This window comes from Canis aureus, chromosome 1, assembly GCF_053574225.1.
Source record: "Canis aureus isolate CA01 chromosome 1, VMU_Caureus_v.1.0, whole genome shotgun sequence".
Taxonomy (NCBI): Eukaryota; Metazoa; Chordata; class Mammalia; order Carnivora; family Canidae; genus Canis; species Canis aureus.
The window spans coordinates 99,372,538-99,388,339 of record NC_135611.1 but is presented as its reverse complement, the minus strand read 5'-3'; the positions used below and the strand labels follow the sequence as shown (position 1 = coordinate 99,388,339).

At 62.2% G+C, this 15,802-nt stretch overlaps 1 protein-coding gene and 1 long non-coding RNA gene across 2 annotated transcripts in view; one reads left to right on the top strand and one right to left on the bottom strand.

Moving 5' to 3' along the window:
* Positions 1-7,717, top strand: part of FGD3 (FYVE, RhoGEF and PH domain containing 3) — a 30,462-nt gene extending 22,745 nt beyond the window's left edge. The window contains exons 14-18 of the mRNA XM_077910990.1: positions 313-375; positions 4,641-4,763; positions 5,895-6,038; positions 6,511-6,657; positions 6,899-7,717. Coding sequence (XP_077767116.1) covers positions 313-375; positions 4,641-4,763; positions 5,895-6,038; positions 6,511-6,657; positions 6,899-7,108 — 687 coding nt within the window. The 3' untranslated portion in view covers positions 7,109-7,717. The remainder of the gene's footprint in view (positions 1-312; positions 376-4,640; positions 4,764-5,894; positions 6,039-6,510; positions 6,658-6,898) is intronic.
* A 7,127-nt stretch (positions 7,718-14,844) lies between these two features.
* On the bottom strand, positions 14,845-15,802 carry LOC144321732 (uncharacterized). Its single transcript, XR_013387278.1, has 2 exons — positions 15,416-15,802; positions 14,845-14,989 (listed from the first exon to the last, which is right to left on the bottom strand). It is a non-coding gene; the product is annotated as an uncharacterized LOC144321732 (long non-coding RNA).

The following is a 15,802-nucleotide window of genomic DNA, read 5'->3' as shown; positions in this document are numbered from 1 at the left end:
TGGGCATATTTTAGAAGAAAAGTTTGCATTCCTCCCCAGCTGCCTTGAATAGAGGCATCGTGGATTCAGCAATATCCCTGTGGTTAAAGTGATACAGGAGGAGCCAAGCTGCCCTCTGGCCTAGCAGGCCTGAGGATGAAGAGGAGGGGGTGTTATAGCCGGGTGGTCTGGGCAGGCCTCCGGGAGTGTCCCACACTGGGCCCTTGTGGTCAAACGGGAGGGCCGGGGTGCTCTCTGTGGTTCATGCTGCACTGGGTCTCAGTCTGTGGCTGGGGAACCCCTGCTCATGCTGGCTGTCTCTGTTCCTTCCAGGTGGTGAGTGCCAGCCCTGAGGAGCCTGCCCTGGCAGCCAGTGGTGGAGGGGGTGTTGCAGGGGTGAGTGACACTCCGGCTTCAGCAGGGGCAGGAGGTAGAGGATGAGGTTGGGCCGGAGTGCCCTCTGGGGCACTGTTGGATGGGGGTGCCCTCTGGGGTGAGGGTCGGGGTGCCCTCTGGGGTGCAATTGGATAGGGATGCCCTCCGGCACGAGGGTTGGGTAGCCCTCCGGACTGAGGTCCAGGGGTAAGCCACCCCCATGTGTCCTGAGTCCCCCTGGGACAGGCTCTGGCCCTGCTGGGAAAGGCTCAGGGAGGGGCCCACGCATCGTTGCATCAGTTGGGTGGTGCTCACACAGCCGTGCTCTATACCATGTGTGAAAAGTATGTGGATGAAATGTGACTCAGTGGCGCCTCCTCCTTAGGCAGCTTGGCTGTCCCCAGGGAAAGGTCAGCCCCTGGCTGTGGGGTTTGGCAGGACACTGGGCAAGGGGTTGGCACTCCCAGGGAAGACTTCTCAGGGGGAATGTCCCACCCGCACCTCTGGCCCAGGAAGGCAGGGGTGCCCAGGACCCCACTCCACATCTGCTCACCTGTCCACCTGGGGCAGCACAGGTGGGGAAGGGGCTGGGCAGCCTGTGCCATGTCCTCCCTGGTGGACATGCTGACCGCCCCCTGCCAGTGGTTTGGGGGATTAGGTAGAAGGGTGAGGGTGTGTGCCTGGCCCATCGTGAGCATCCAGGGCAGGGGAGCATGGTTACTGATCCCTGGCCTACTGGTCATGGACCCCAGTGACAGTCATGCCCCAAGACACCAGGGGGGTGTGGCACCTGCAGGCTGCTGAAGGGCGCTCCTGGGTAGGCAGGCGGAGCAGGGCTGGGTCCCACCCTGAGGCTGTCCGCCCAAGCCCCAGCCTGACCCCTGGGTCTGAGGCCCCCTAGTCTCCCACCTGCCAGCCTTTCCCTCCCCCTCCCATGCTCTGCCCTCCAGGCCTCCAGCCTCCACGGGTGCTGCCCCTTGGGCAGCCCAGAGCTGCTGGAGAGTCCCCCGAATCCAGTGGAGGCCCAGAGCTTGTCCAGTCTGGTTATGCAGTGTGGGCGTTGTTCTGGGCAGCCCCACCGCAGGGGCCCTGGTAGACAGAGCCCGCCAGGGGAAGGGGATGCTGGACACAGCATCCTGGGGGCGGCAGTGGTCTCTGTGGCCACAAGGAGTGAGGTTCCTCTCAGGAGCTGAATGTTGGTAAGAACGTGTCTCCCATCTTGGCTTATGCTGGGAGGCTGGGCCCGGGGCAGCCCGCATTCCTTATGAGAGCAGAGCTCGGGCCCCCACCATGTCCCTCCGGCTCCTGGGGGCTTCCAGAACCTTGAGAAGTGTGGGCCTCACAGAAGGATGGAGCGTTGGGGGACAATATGGGGGTAGGGGCCAATGACAGGAGGAAGCCCCTTATTCAAGTGGGGCCCTGGTGCCATGGGTGCTGGAGAGCAGAATGAGGTCTCAAGTAAGTAGCATCACTGAGTCAGGTAGCATGAAAGTGGCATGGGCAGTGGGGGATGGTGGTCTTATCACAGCCCATGAGCCCCCTGAGGGACTTCCTCACCCTCTTGCCCTCCCTGCTCTTACTCCACCCTGCCCCAGGGCCTTTGCACCTGCCCAGGACCCTCAGCAGATGAACAGAGTAACTGTCCCCATGCTTTCCTCACTGGTGTGTCCTGTGAGCAGAGGTGTTGGTGGGTGTGGGACAGCTCATCGGGGGTGAGGGTTGGGCCGTATAGGGCCTGACCTGGACCTGTTCAGGGTACGTTTATGGACGGGGCTCAAAAATGAGGTTTCATTCTGACGCCAAAAGTGTGATCCTTGCCACAGATTTAGGCCTTTTCCCAACACACTTAGAGAGGAAGGTGAAGCCCACGTGGCGGCTGGCCCCATTCCCCAGCGCTGGTGTCCTCAGACGCGTGGTTCGGCAAGCGCCTTCCTAGGAGGAGCTCAGCCCAGAGCCCAGAAGTTTCGCAAGGTAGCTACAGCCCTGTGTCCTGCAGAAGTCACATTGTGCTTCACAGATCAGTGCCCCAGGGCTCAGACCCGGGGTGACGTTTGCACCCCTCCACGGCAGAGCCAGGCCCCGCCCCCACCACCCGGCTGGGACCTGGGGATTCACAGAGCTAGTGCTGCCCTTCTACCCCGAGCCCAGCTCCGGAGCTTTGGACAGAGCTGCTCACCAGGAGCCAGGGAGCCAGGTGGGGCCTGTGTCCAGCCTGCAAGACCAGGGACCACCAGGAGGGCATCAGAGGCCCATCGTCCAGCCTCTTGTGGGGCCCAGTTCTTACCTGAGTGTGCCTCCTACTTCTGGGTTGTGGGTCCGAAAATTCTCGAGTGAACCAGACCCTCTGCCCTGGGCACCTCCTGTGCCCATGTTGGCATGTTGGGTGCTTTGGGTGGACACTAGCCGATGCCGTTCTGTACCCATGGAAGACACAGCCTAGGCCTTTCAATGCCCCAGCATCCACGAGAACAATAACCCAGCCAGGTGCTGGGAAGACCCGCCCTGGGCTGTGCAGGTGGGCACCTGACCCGCGTGCAGGTTGGCGCCTGTCCCCTGTGTTGGGAGACCGTGTGGCAGAGGTGGCACAGTGGGCGGGCTGGGCTACGGCCCCTCATTTGTGGTTGCTTCCCCCACCCACACTCAGAGCCGCCTTGCAGCAGACTGCCTTCTGTCCGCCAGCCTCGGGGCTCTGGCCTCCCCCCAGCCCCAGCACCCTCACTGCCTCCATCCCTCGGGCTAGCCCTCCCCTCTGGCCCCTTTGCCCTCAGGATGCCCTGGAAGCCCCCAAGGCCATGCCCTTGGGTCCAGCTGACCTCTGACCACACCTGCCTCCCGGGCCCTTGGCGTCCTCACCTGGCAAACAGGGACACTGGAGCCACCCTGAGGGATGGTGGAGGACCCTTGTCTCCCCTGCCCTGTGCCCTGGCCCCCAGGTAGCACCCCTCCTGTGTCTGGCCCTGAGCAGTCCCCAGATGGTCTCAGGAAAGGAGCTGCAAGTGGGGTAGGGAGATGTGGGAATATGAGGGGAAACAGGTGGTCAGTCAGGGTCCCGGCGCTGTGATGGGCTTCAGGATCGGTTGCCAACTCTGCTGTACAGATGGAGACACTGAGGCTCAGAGAGGAGGAGACTTGTCCATGGTCTTGTGGCTACTGGGGGTCAGGGCAGGGACTGGGGCCCATCCCCCACCTTGTACAGGTCCTACCCAGATGGGGAAACTGAGGCTCAGCCAGGCGACCCCGCAGAGCCCCCACGAAAGCCTCATGCTGCACCTGCTGCCGTGAGAGCCCTGCGTCCCGTCCCACATGGCTGCCCGCAGTGCAGGGGGAGCCCGGTGCCTGGGCGGCGAGGGGGCAGGGGCTGGTTGGATGCGGGCTGCTTTGCTTTCTGCTTGTTTACTGTGTTTCTTCCTCTTCTACGGGATGTTCCCGGGAAACAACTGAGAGGGCACAGTCAACGGGGCTAGGAAGGTCTGGGCCCCATGCGGCCCTGGGAGTGTCTGGGTGTGCCCCCCTGCCCCGGAGGCCTCCACACTTGCTCACTCGGTAGTACCCCTTCTGGTAGGCACCGGGTTCTCTAGGTGTGCCCCTCTGGGTGGGGGGGGTGGTCTTCTGAGCCGTGCCATGCCGGCAACTGTGATCTGCATCCCTCTGTGGCCTGGACCCCCTCATGGGCAGGGCACTGCTTCCTTACTTTTGGACAACAACAGGGTTAAAAAAATACATGTTTGACAATGAAGAAGATACAGGGTTGTTTGTAGAGACGGAGGAGGTGGAACGAAGTGAGACCCCCTCTTCCCTCCCCACCCTCTGTGGGGTTGGATATCCCTGCAGACGTGGCACAACTTGTTGAAATGCATGTTATGGTGTTTTCGTGACTTGTCTAAGGCTTTTTTAAGCTCTCTGAACACAAACCACATTGAGTTTCCTGACTTCCTGTTGTTGCCCCTGTCAGCTGCTGGGTGGGAGGATCAGACAGCTTGGTGGAGATGTGGGGGGGGGGTGCATCCCCAGAGCCTCAGGCCACGCTGGGCACATGCGCCCCCTCCCCAGTGTGGATACTGGGCACCATCCTTTCAGACCCACCAGGTTGTCACTGGCCTCTGTGTAGGCCGAGTTCCAGGCCCCTGAGACCCTCCTGATATGCGACGGTGACCCCAGGGCAGCCTGGGGGCAGGGCTGGGCAGGGGCTAAGGCCACGATTCCTTGGCTTCATTCTCTTCTGCATTTTGCCCCGCACATGCACTGCCCACATTCACCGGGCTTCCCTGCACACTTGCCTCCTGTAGCTCGAGTCCAGGAGAGGGTCTGCTAAGACCGGGCGCGACAAGGAGAAGCTGGGCTGCAGGAGCTGCGGCGAGGCCTTCAACTCCATCACCAAGAGGAAGCACCGGTGCAAGCTGTGTGGGGTGGTGAGTCCAGGCCGGCGGTTCTGCCACGACCAGGGACAGCACCCTGCAGCAGACAGGGAGACCCCACCTGCGGCCTGTTCAGCTCTGGTGTTAGACCGACAGTCTTGTGGGTGAAAAAGTGCCAGATTTGGAAGCACAGCTTGGAGCTGGGTGGCCTCCCACTGCACCGCCCCCCCCCCCCCCGCCCGCAGTGATCATCTCCCCTGTTCTCCTCACAGAGGCCAGAGCCCTTTTTCCTGAGGATGGGCTTCTGAACTTGGTGTTGAAAGGGAGGGTTTTTCCTGGTAAAAGGATTGTTGATTCAAGTACTTCCAGGCTAAGTTATTAAAATGGCACACGTGTTAGCAAGTGGGTCTTAGCACAGAGCTGTGTTAGAACTGGTTTTCCACAGGGCCCCGCAGACTGTGCTGGGCATGGTATTTATTGTCATGCCTTCGTGTGAAACCTTGAAACCCTGGGGAAAGGAGAGAGAAATGTATGAATCCTCACATGAAGGACAGATGAGTGATGGATGTGTGAGTTGTGGGGGGATGGATGGATGGATGGGTGGATGGGTGAAAGGATGGAAAGGTGGATGGATGGATGGATGGATGGATGGATGGATGGATGGATAGATGGATGGATTCATGTGTCATCATCTGTCTATCCACTCACTAATCCAACCATCCAGAGAAATAGAAACAAATCCAGTAGAAATCATGGACATTGCTTAATATAGGGTAACTCTATGTTCAGTTTTTTGGAGGTGGATCTCTGTTTTCCCCAGAAGCTCTGCCATCTTGCATTCCCACAAACAACACACAAGGGGTAGATTTCTCCACGCCCTCACCAGCATCCTCACCAACACTGTTTTGGGTCCTAGCCATCCTGACAGGCATGACATATCTGGTTCCTCCTCGTCCCTTTGATTTGCGTTTCCCTGGTGGTTAGTGATCCTTCCATGTACCTGGTGCCCCTTCCCAGTCTCCTACCATGCGCACAGATGCTGGGACCCTCCAGGAAAGGAAACAAGTCCCGGATGGCCAGCGAGGGCCAGCATTGGGATCCCTGCCCTCTGATGAGGCTCCCCTGCACGTGCTCTGTCCCTCCTGTCCCCAGGGGCCGGGGTCACAGGTGCCCTCTGCCTTACAGGTCATCTGTGGGAAGTGCTCTGAGTTCAAGGCTGAGAATGGCAGGCAGAGCCGGGTCTGCCGAGGGTGTTTCCTGACGCAGCGGGCGGTACCTGAGAGCCCCAGCCCCGAGGTGGCACCTGAGGAGCCCAAGCACAGCACAGAGGTAGGCAGGCCAGGTCCTGTGACTGTCCTGGATGGGAGCCCTGCCCCTGGCAGCCTCTGTGGACTGTGCCCCCAGGGCTTTTGGTGTCCCCTGTGCCAAGAGAGATAGTGCGTGTACGTGTGCGCGTGTGTGCAGCGTATGTGTTCATGTGCACGTGGTGTACATGTTTGTGATACATGCGTACGGTGTGTGTGTGTGGCGCGCGTGTGCAGCCCTTCGCTGTGAGCCATGCCCTGCCTCCTGCGATTCCATCTTGCCCTGTTTTATCTCTGTTTCTGGTTTGGTGCTGCCCATGCTCTCAGTCCTTTGGGGTCCAGACTGTACCAGGAGGCCTCGTGGTGACCCCGGGGTGGGTCAGGCTGGCCTGGGCCCTGGTGCAGCCTGTTTCCCAGGAGGCCAGGCCTGGCCCCCGCCCCCATGAGAATGACACCTACTGCGAGGCTGTACATGACCCCATCCTTTGTGTCTCCAGGGGCCAGCGGCTGTTGACCCCCAGCCCAGCCTGCTCTGCGGCCACCTGCAGGTGTCGGACAGTGGTGCAGCCTGGAGCGAGGTGTGGGCCACCATCCCAGCCTCAGACCCCCTGGAGCTGGTGCTGCACCTGCAGGAAGACAGCCAGGTATGTCCCCCACCTGCCCTCCAGTGGTGCTGGGCGGACACCCTGATTCTTGTAGCCCAGTGCCCCAGGTCCACAGTGCCCAGAGGGGCCTGGGACCAATGCTGCTCAGGCTCCTGTGATCGTCGGGCCTCAGTTTCCCTGGTTGCTCAAGGTCACCCCTCTGCTGCCCCCCATGGGGAAGAGTTCTGTGGTGCCAGGAGTGCCGAGGCCAGGGTGCTCACCTAGCTCTCCTTTGCTTCAGGATGGCTGGCCACCACGCACCGTCCCCCTCTCTGGCTGTACAGTGAGTGTGTTGGACCCCGCGGAGATGCCAGACTCCAGGCATGTGTGGCGGCTGCAGCGGGGCCAGCAGTCCTTGTACCTGAGCACCCCGTCAGTGGACCTGCAGAAGCGGTGGCTGGAGGCCCTGAGTGCAGCTGCCCGCGGGGACCCAGGCCTGGCGGCCCTGTGAGCTGAGCCTCCGGCAGGTGTCCCAATTCTGAAGCCACCCCAGCAGGGCCTGTGGTCACCTGGGAGGTGGTGTCCGAGACTACGTACAGGCTTTGTGCAGGTGTGTGGGGCTCCCGGCCCCCTGGGGGCGGACAGGCCACAGGGCACTTGACCCTGGAGGGACCTCTCTGAAGAGGAGGAAATGGGCCCAGCCACCCAGCATGTGTCCGGCTCTGCCCCAAGCCCCAGCAGTATGGCCTGGCCAGGGTATGGCCTGTCAGGTGTGGGGCACCCAGCTCCAGAGGCAGAAGGAGCATCCTGGGGGTGCCTGGAGACCCCCTTTGAGGTAGAGGTCTGCGGTCATGCCTGCCCCCCCATACCATCTGTACTGTGCGAGCTGGACTGACTGACCCCGGACTCCACCTCCCTCCTGCCCACTCCTGGCCCTGAAACCCGCCTCCCCATTTGGGGGGGCCATTGGTCACATGGGGCATCCCTGTGGGGTGTACCTGAGAAGCCCAGGGGAGGCCCTTGGGCCTGCCCCTGCCTCACGTGGGGCCCGACATCTGTGTCTGTCTCCCCCCGCTGGCGGCAGGCAGTGCTTGTCTGTGGAAATAAATGCTGGCAGCCAGCAGCTGGGCACAGCCTCGGGGTTGGGGTTAGGGTGGTCTGGGGGAGACGGCGAAGGCACAGCGAGGCCTGCGGGGAGCAGGTCCCTGCCCAAGGGTGGGCAGGCTGTGAAGCACCCAGACCCCCCACCCCCTGGTCCAGTTGCTTCTCCGACGACCTCTGTTCCTTCTGCGCTCACTGAGCACCCACTGCCTCCGCAGGCCTAGGGGACTCTTCTCAGGGCACCCTGTCTGGGATGTTCCTACTTGATAGCTAAGGAAACTGAGTCACAGGAGGTCCCTCGGGTCCCATAACTCCAGACTGAGGGAACAGCTGGGACTGACTGGCTGGTGTGTGGTGGTGCTCTGGTGGAGCAGGGGGTGAAACTAGGCCCTCCAGCAGGTGCCCACTTGGTCTTCCCAGCTGGCCCTCAGGAGTTCTCTGGGCCCTGCAGCCTGGCGTCCCTGCACACAGGTTTCCATGGTGAACTGCTGCCCCCAGCAGAGTCCCCTGCCATCCTTGGGAGAGCGTCGGGCAGCCGCGGGTCCACAGGCTGTGTAGCTGCAGCAGGGCTGGAGGCACAACCCCCTGCCCTTGTGGACCTGGCCTGAGGCTGCGGGGAAGAAGTCCCTTCTGTGGGGAGGGGGAAGCAGTTGGACGGGGTCCCAGGGCCACTGCCTTCCTGAGGACACCCAGGGCAGGTATCACAGGAAGAGTGTCCAGGCCTGGGGCAGGGTCTCCCTTGGCAGTGGTCTAAGAGGTGGGGGCCACGGAGTGGGCTGGCTGCAGGGGGGTCTGTGGGTGCATGTGGGGATAGGGCCCTGGGGCCCCAGAGGGCCTCCAGGAAGAGCCCCGTGATGGTCAGTTCGGGGCTGCAGCCTCTAGCTGTTCAAGAGAGGAAATTCAAGTGTTCCTGGGAAGTCACTGCCGTGGAGTGCGATGTCTAGGGGCCGGCAGGCACTCCTCTGCCCACCCATGGAGGGCGGAGGCTCTCAGCCTCTCCACCTGCATCCCCACACCCCCTATGAGTAGTTACTGCCCTGGGAGCAGGAAGAGGTCCCTGCCATCCTGAACTTACCGTATGGGGGGCAGGGGGTGGTCTACAGAGCTCACCTACCCAGCCTGATGCCAGGCCCAGGGGCCGAGTGTGGAGCGAGGGGTCTACCGAGTGGTGTCCCCGGCCTAGGGCCCTCTCCACGGAGGTTCTGCATGTTGCTTGGGGCCCGTGCTACACCGCAGCACCTCAACACGTGTCCTCACTAGGCCCTAGCGGGTACTGGAAGGTGAAAGGAGCCAGCCACTTGCTGAGAAGGAGGACGCTCAGAGGCATCCTGGCTGTAGTGAAATGAGTCCAGAGAGGGACATACACTTGCCCCAGGTCACACAGTGGGGTCATTCAGTCATTCAGTCCACCTATTGGTGCAGCGGGCATTGCTGGTGTGCCTCTGGGGTGCCGCCGCTTAGATTGCTGGGGCCAAGGGTTGGACTCTGGTCCTTGCACACATCCAGCCTCATTTTGCCCCCACAGCCTGCATGGGGGTCTCTATTGTTGAGCCTCCCCCAGGACAGGACGCAGCACCCACCACAGCACCTGGCTCAGCAGGAGCTCGGTATCTGCCAGCAGCCTTGGCGACGTCGAGGACGCTGTTGGCATGCAACCCCTGAGCACTGTGGGTTGGGAGTCTTCGTTTTACAGAAGGGGAAATGGAGGATCAGAGAGATGGGGGGCTGCCTAGCAGTTAGGGCCCAGCCCCTCTGGTCTCTGGGTCTTGGGAACGGAGCCTGTTCCTCCTGGGACGGAGACCTAGGGACTGCCATGCCCAGAACATGGCAGTGGGCACACGGGGGTGGCAGGGTCAGGCCCCAGGGCTCAGGACTGGGGGAGCTCCAGCTGCAGCTGCACAGCATCTCCGGGTGTCTGCAGGTGAGCTCCCTATGGCAGATCCATCCCAGGGCCCAGCTGGCAACTGGGGGTGGCCATATTGGGGACCCCCAAGCCCCAACCCTCTGGATGCCCCCACCCTCACAGGGCTTCTGGTGGGCAGGGCAGCCAGTGCTCCCCTCAGGTATCAGACATGGAGGAAAGCACCATGAAGCCTTCCAGACCTGCACCCAGACCCCCAGGCCTCCCCCCATGGGATCCCAGCCTTGCCTCCAGGATCCCACTGGGTGTGTAGCGAAGGTCTGTGTCCAGGTGCAGGTGCATGTGGGCAGCGCCTGGTGCTGGGGGGACATTCAGTCCTGGCCTGTCCTCCTCTCCCATCAGCATGTCCATCTTTCCCCAGATGATGCAGCCATGATCCCAAGGGACCCCACATGGTCCCCCAGAGAGCCTAAGGGGCTCCAGGGTGTCCCCAAGGGGCTGTGGGTCATCCCAGGGGCTCCAGGGCATCCCCAAAGGGCTCCAGGTTGTCCCAGGGGCTCCAGGTCACCCCAGGGCTGTGCATGTCCCCGAAGCAGCCAGCATGATCAGAGCCTGGGCCGCCACCCTGGTCTGACAGCCTCAGGTCCACCTCTGCTCCCGATTTATGAGGGAAGATGAGGGCCCAGGGTGCGGAGCCAGGTGCCCTCCCCACATTCTGCACACTCTGTCCTGGAAAACTAGCCTCCACCCCACTAGCTCTGGGGCTTCCTGGGCTCTGTGCTGCTTGTGGGTGCAGGGCCTGCTGGGGGGGCCTGCTGGGAGCACCCCACACCAGCCCTCCCCCCGCCGCGGGGCTCCTGTTCCTGCTCTCCCCGCTGCCTTTGTACCCATGGCCGCTGTCTGTGGTCCCACCTTGGCCCTGTCTTCCTCCTGGGTGCGGCTGGCAGTGTCCCCAAAAAGAACAAGTGGTTCCCTTTACTGCCATGACACGTGGCTCCACCCTGCAGAGGGCTCTCCTCCCTGTGCCTTATCCACACCCAGAGAAGCAGGTTACACCTGGAAACACTACATCTGTCCTCAAAGGGGCACCAGGAAACTAACACTTGGGTGTCCCATCCACCTCAGGAAGGATACTGGGGTCCTTGCCAAGGGCCCCCCTCCAGGGCAGCCGGAGCCTGTGTCTTCCCAAAGCCGAGGAGGGAAGGGCTGTCATCCTCGCCCACCCATGGAGGGGTACACGACAGCTAGCATGGAGGGCTTGTCTCCCAGGGGCCCCAGAGCAGGTGTCCAGGAGCTGGGTGGGTCCCCGGGGATCAGGGCGGGGGCCATGTCAGGTAAGGTCCTCTCAGGAGCAGCTCCTGTTATGTAGGCTGGATGCAAGCAGTTCCTTTGGAGGCCACAGTGGGTGGAGAACAAGATAGTTGGAAACAAGCCCACGCAGACATCTTGGGTTGGATGGTTTCCCCTCAAACTCATGTCCACCTGGAACCTGAAAACATGACATTATTTGCAACAAGGCCTTTGCACATGTCACTGGTTCAGACAAGGACAGAGGGGCCCTAACTCCAGTGACGCATTCCATCAGGAGAGGAGAGGATGTGCCGGGGAGGCCCTGGGACCACCGTCCCCATGTCTGCAGAGGCCATGCACCCTCCCCACACTGGACCTCAGGGCCCCAGCCTCCAGAACCAAGACAGAAGATGTTTCTGTTGGTTTAATGACCGTAATGTGTGCTATTGTGGACGTTGTGGCAATTTGCACAGCAGCTCACCCCACACTGGGCGGGTGGCAGTGGAGTCAGGTTGGGAGAGCTCGGGGCGTGAGGGGAAGTTGGCCTCCATGTCCCGGAAGAGCTGCACGAGGGACAACGAGGGCTCCTGCTGGAAGAGTGCCAGGGTGGGGTGACACTGAGCCACCCAGGTGCCCATGGGTCCTGGGCCAGGGCTGTGGGGCCTGTGGTCTGATGGCGACAACCTGCAAGGTGCCAGGGCCACGAGAGCAGGGTGACCAACCCTGGAGGTCAGAGCATCGGCCACAAACGGTGACTCACCCACCCTCAAGTCCCCGTGGCCCTGTGGGCGGCAGCCACCTTTGGCCCTGCAAGTCCCTCGCTCTGTCCTCTCTGCATGTCACTCAGGGTTGGGTGAGGATTCTGGGAGCTGTGGGGACCAGAGGGCGTACCCTGAACGTGAGACTCAAGTGGGTTGGAAGGGGTGGGGCCGAACAGTGTCCCCCCAAACCCATGTCCACCTGAAACCTCAGAATGCGACATAATTTGGAAACGAGATCTTTGCCAAAGTCGTTAGTTTGGGTGAGGTCACAGTGCGCCTGGGTGGTCCCCAAACGGGAGGCGGGTGTCCCTGCAAGAAGAGGCAGCTGCCGCCAGGGCTCGCAGGGAGGAGCCACGAGGACCCTCCCACAGCTCCAAGGCCCCTGTGCTATGGCTCTTCACTGCTATGGCTCTTTGCGGCGGGGCCTTGAGACCTGACGCACTTTGTGGCTGGAGGCACCTGGAGTGACCTTCCTCTGGTCCCGGGGGATGTGCAGGGGCGGGGGGGCGGGGGAGCTTGCGGGTCTGGGGGCCGGGCTGGCTGGAGGGGACTCTGGGCAGGGGTGGCGAGGCGGGGACAAGGCACAGTGGTGGGGACTAAGCACGGTCACTCATTCCCAGGACGGAGAACATCCTCTCCAGTGGCCCAGGGACCCCGCACGCAGGGTTGGGGAGCCTCCCATCCTTTCTTGGGTGACCCCATATGATGCTTGCACCATGCGGCCGACCCTGTGGCAGGCCAGCTCCCACCACAGAGGGGCCACTGCCTGGGAGCCATCCAGCCCGAGGGGCCCCTGGGGGTGTGGGAGGGGTTGGTGGAGGCAGAGGGAGCAGGGACTGCGAGAGCCATCCCTGTGGCTTCCCCCGGCAGGGGCCGAGCACAGTGAGCAGGCCCTAGGTTCTGGGGCCTGGGGTGCCTAGGGCAGGATGGGCGCCCGAGGGCATGGGCTGGTCTGCAGGTGAAGGCAGCCCCGGGGTGTCCGTCTCAGGCAGTGGCACGCCCAGCAGCGGAGGGGGGGGAGGGGTGGTCCCTCCGGGTCCACGTGGCCCCTCGAAACCATTTTGCCTCAGAGCACAAACCTCAGGGGCCTCAGGGGAAGTCTTGGGCCTAGGGGCTTGGCTGAGGGGGCATGGGGGGAAGATGACACCCCTGAGGACCCCCAGGGTGCCACGCATTGAGGTCAAGGTCACTGATGACCTAGGCCTGAGCTCCCGGGGTGAGTGGACAGAATGGGGGGTGCTGAGGTGTCGCCAACATGACCTGGACCAGCCACCGTCTGTGGACTCTGCACAGGGTGGGTGACGGCCGCCCTATGCCGGCCGGTGCAGGGATCAGGGCGCAGGATAGACGTGTGCCCCAGGGTCAGCTCCTGGTCTCCCCAGCCCAACCCAGGTCAGCAGGGAGGCCTGCCTGGAGGTGGCAGCCCCCGCGCCGAGCATGGCAGCACCAGCCGAGCCCCGGCGCTGGGCAGAATGGAAGGAAAGGAGTTTCATGAAGAGCTTCCGTCCAGACCCTGCAGATCCAGAGATCACTGAGGCCCGGGCAGCGGGACGTGGGTGACAAGGAAGGGCTGAACGCCCTTAGGTCAGGTTCACAGGGGTGCTGGCTGTCCTCTGCCGGACCTGGGAGGGATGAGAGCCTGCAGACTGGGGAGAGGGGTCGGGGCGCAGGGCAGGAGGGCTCCCGGGAGGCCTGGCCCTTGTCGCCTTTGTGGTCTGGAGCAGCACCCATGTTGGAGCAGCGGGATCCAGGAGCCCAGGTCCCCCGAGCACCTCGGGTGCCAGGACAAGGTTGCCCACGGTCCAGAGCGTCCGTGAGCAGTGGCGTCCGATGCTGGAATGGCAGGACCCCGTCCTGGGACCCAGAACCCTGGGCCCTTCCCGAATGCACTCAGCGTCGCCTGGGTGCTGACGTGGTGTTTCTGCCTCTTGTAGCCACTATGGCAGCCACTTGGCAAACTGTGCGGCTCCCAGGCCTGAGCCTCAGTTTCTCGGCCGTAACCTAGAGGTGCCGTTGCTCAAGCTGGTTCCTGGAAAACGGCTGTCAGCTTGGACAGGAGGGGGCGAGGCAGGTGTGCGGCCCAGGCACTCTAGCAGCCTCTTCCCTGCCTCCCTGAGGCCACTGGAGCCCCTCCTCCCCCTCGTCCCACCCTGACTGTGGGCCTGACCCCCTAGGCACCTGCCTACCCTCCAGCCAGGGAGGGATGAGAGCAAGGACACCCAGCTTACGGGTGGGGAAACGAAGGCAGAGAGAGCAGGCCGGTCAGCCCCCGCCCCTGGGCTGTGGAGCTGTGTCCATGGGGATGGCCTCCACCTGCTCCCAGGCCTCCTGAGGGGCCTCCCTACAGGGGCCCCAGAAATGCCTCCCCAGGCTGTGAGGTTTGGGGGGGCACCCACTGGGTGACAGGGCGGGGAGTGGTGGGGACAGGCTTTCACACTTCTCTGGTGACTGCAGACACCCCGGGCAGGTGCAGGCCTGAAAGAAGCTTAAGTGGCTCAGGAGCCCTAAGCCCCGGGATCGCCCTTGACCCTCCAGTGCCCTGGTTACTGTGTGCCTGCCTGGAGCACCCATGTGGTTGGTGGCCTGCACCAGGACAGGCCCCTTCCCAGGCCTCAGTCTCCCCACTATAAACCAGGGTTTTCACACATCTTTTCACAGTGGAATCCCGGCGGGCCTGGGAGCGTGTGTAGTGGTTTACAGGTGCCCGACCCTGGAAACTTGTCCTAGTTTCCTGTTTCCTGATTAGAGAATGGATCCCTGCTTAGCGTAGTGACCCCACACAGCACCCAGAGAGGTTGGGAGGCAGGAACCCAGGACCTGCAACCCAGAAGCAGGGATGGAGCAGCCGGTCAGGCCACCGCCCTCCTGTGCGGGATCCCATCAGGAATCCACCACCTGCCCTGGCCCTGCAGTGACACAGGGACGCTGGGGCCATGTCCTCGCACTGTCTCTGCGACCTTGGGCGGCAGCCGGATGTCACCTGGGGTGACACAGCCATCTCCCTCCTGAGAGCCCAGGCAAGCCCGCGTGTGCAGGCTGCTGGCCCGGGAGGACAACACGGGGTCAGAGCTGGGCCCTGGCACGGGCTCACCTGCAGAAGGGTACAGGTGTGACGGTCCCTTGGGGTTGCTGGGGGCCAGTGCGTGGGCGGCACTGAATGGCCTGGCAGAAAGCATCGTGGGGGGTCAGTTCCTTTCTCCCCACGCACTCAGCTCACGGAGCTACAAGCTCAGGTTACTTTACTGAAAATTGCTTTTAATTAAAAGAAGAAGAAGCCAAGCCCATAAGGCCACACGGCTTCCCTGACTCTCACCATGTTCAATGGAACTTCCCAGGCTTGGTTCATTGTGAGAGGATTTTAGGATGAAAATTCATGTTTCTATTGAGTAGAAGCAAAAAAAAAAAAAAAAAAAAGTCAGGAATATTTAAAGAAAAACAAAAAGCAGTTTATACTTGGGCAGTTACTATTGGATCTGAGAGAAACACAGCATGAGGCCCTCCTGCTGCAGCCCAGGCACAGCCCCCTCCAGCCCCCACGACCTCCTGCCCCCGAGAACAACACACTGGTCACTGCCCGGCCTGAGGAGGCTTCCTGGGGCAGCCCTTTGGGAGGAGGGGACGCCTGAGGTGGCCCTTCACCCCCGTCCACATCTCTGCAGGACACGTTGGCCCATCTTCCAGAGAAGAACACTGAGACTCGGGCCCTGGACCCCCGCCCTCCCCGGTTCCTTCCTCCCCCAGGCGTTGCAGCATGCCACCTGCATCCAGCCTCAGGCTGAGCCGAGGAGCAGGTGAGGGGCCAGACCTCTGATGCAGGGAGGCCAAGGCTTCAGTCGGTTCCTCACACATCCGTGCTGGGCTCCCCTTGCCTCTCCCACGACTTCCTTCCGGGCCTCCTTCCTGGCCTCTTCCCCTTGCAAAGTGGAGGCATAGTCCTCTCAGTGGCAGACACACATGGGCTGTGAGGTCACACACACATGCTGAGCACGGCTTTGTAGGGGCAGGTAAACAAGGAGGGCTTCCTGGAGGAGGTGGCTAAGGCCTGAGGGCAGAGAGACAGCAGCTGGGCATAGTCTGGGCACTACTTCCAATCTGGGCCAGGACATGGAGAGCCAGGGCAGGCTGCTGGGGCCTATGGGGACTGTGGGGCCCTCCTCGGTGGTCAGATCCACACTGATGGTGTCCCAGTCTC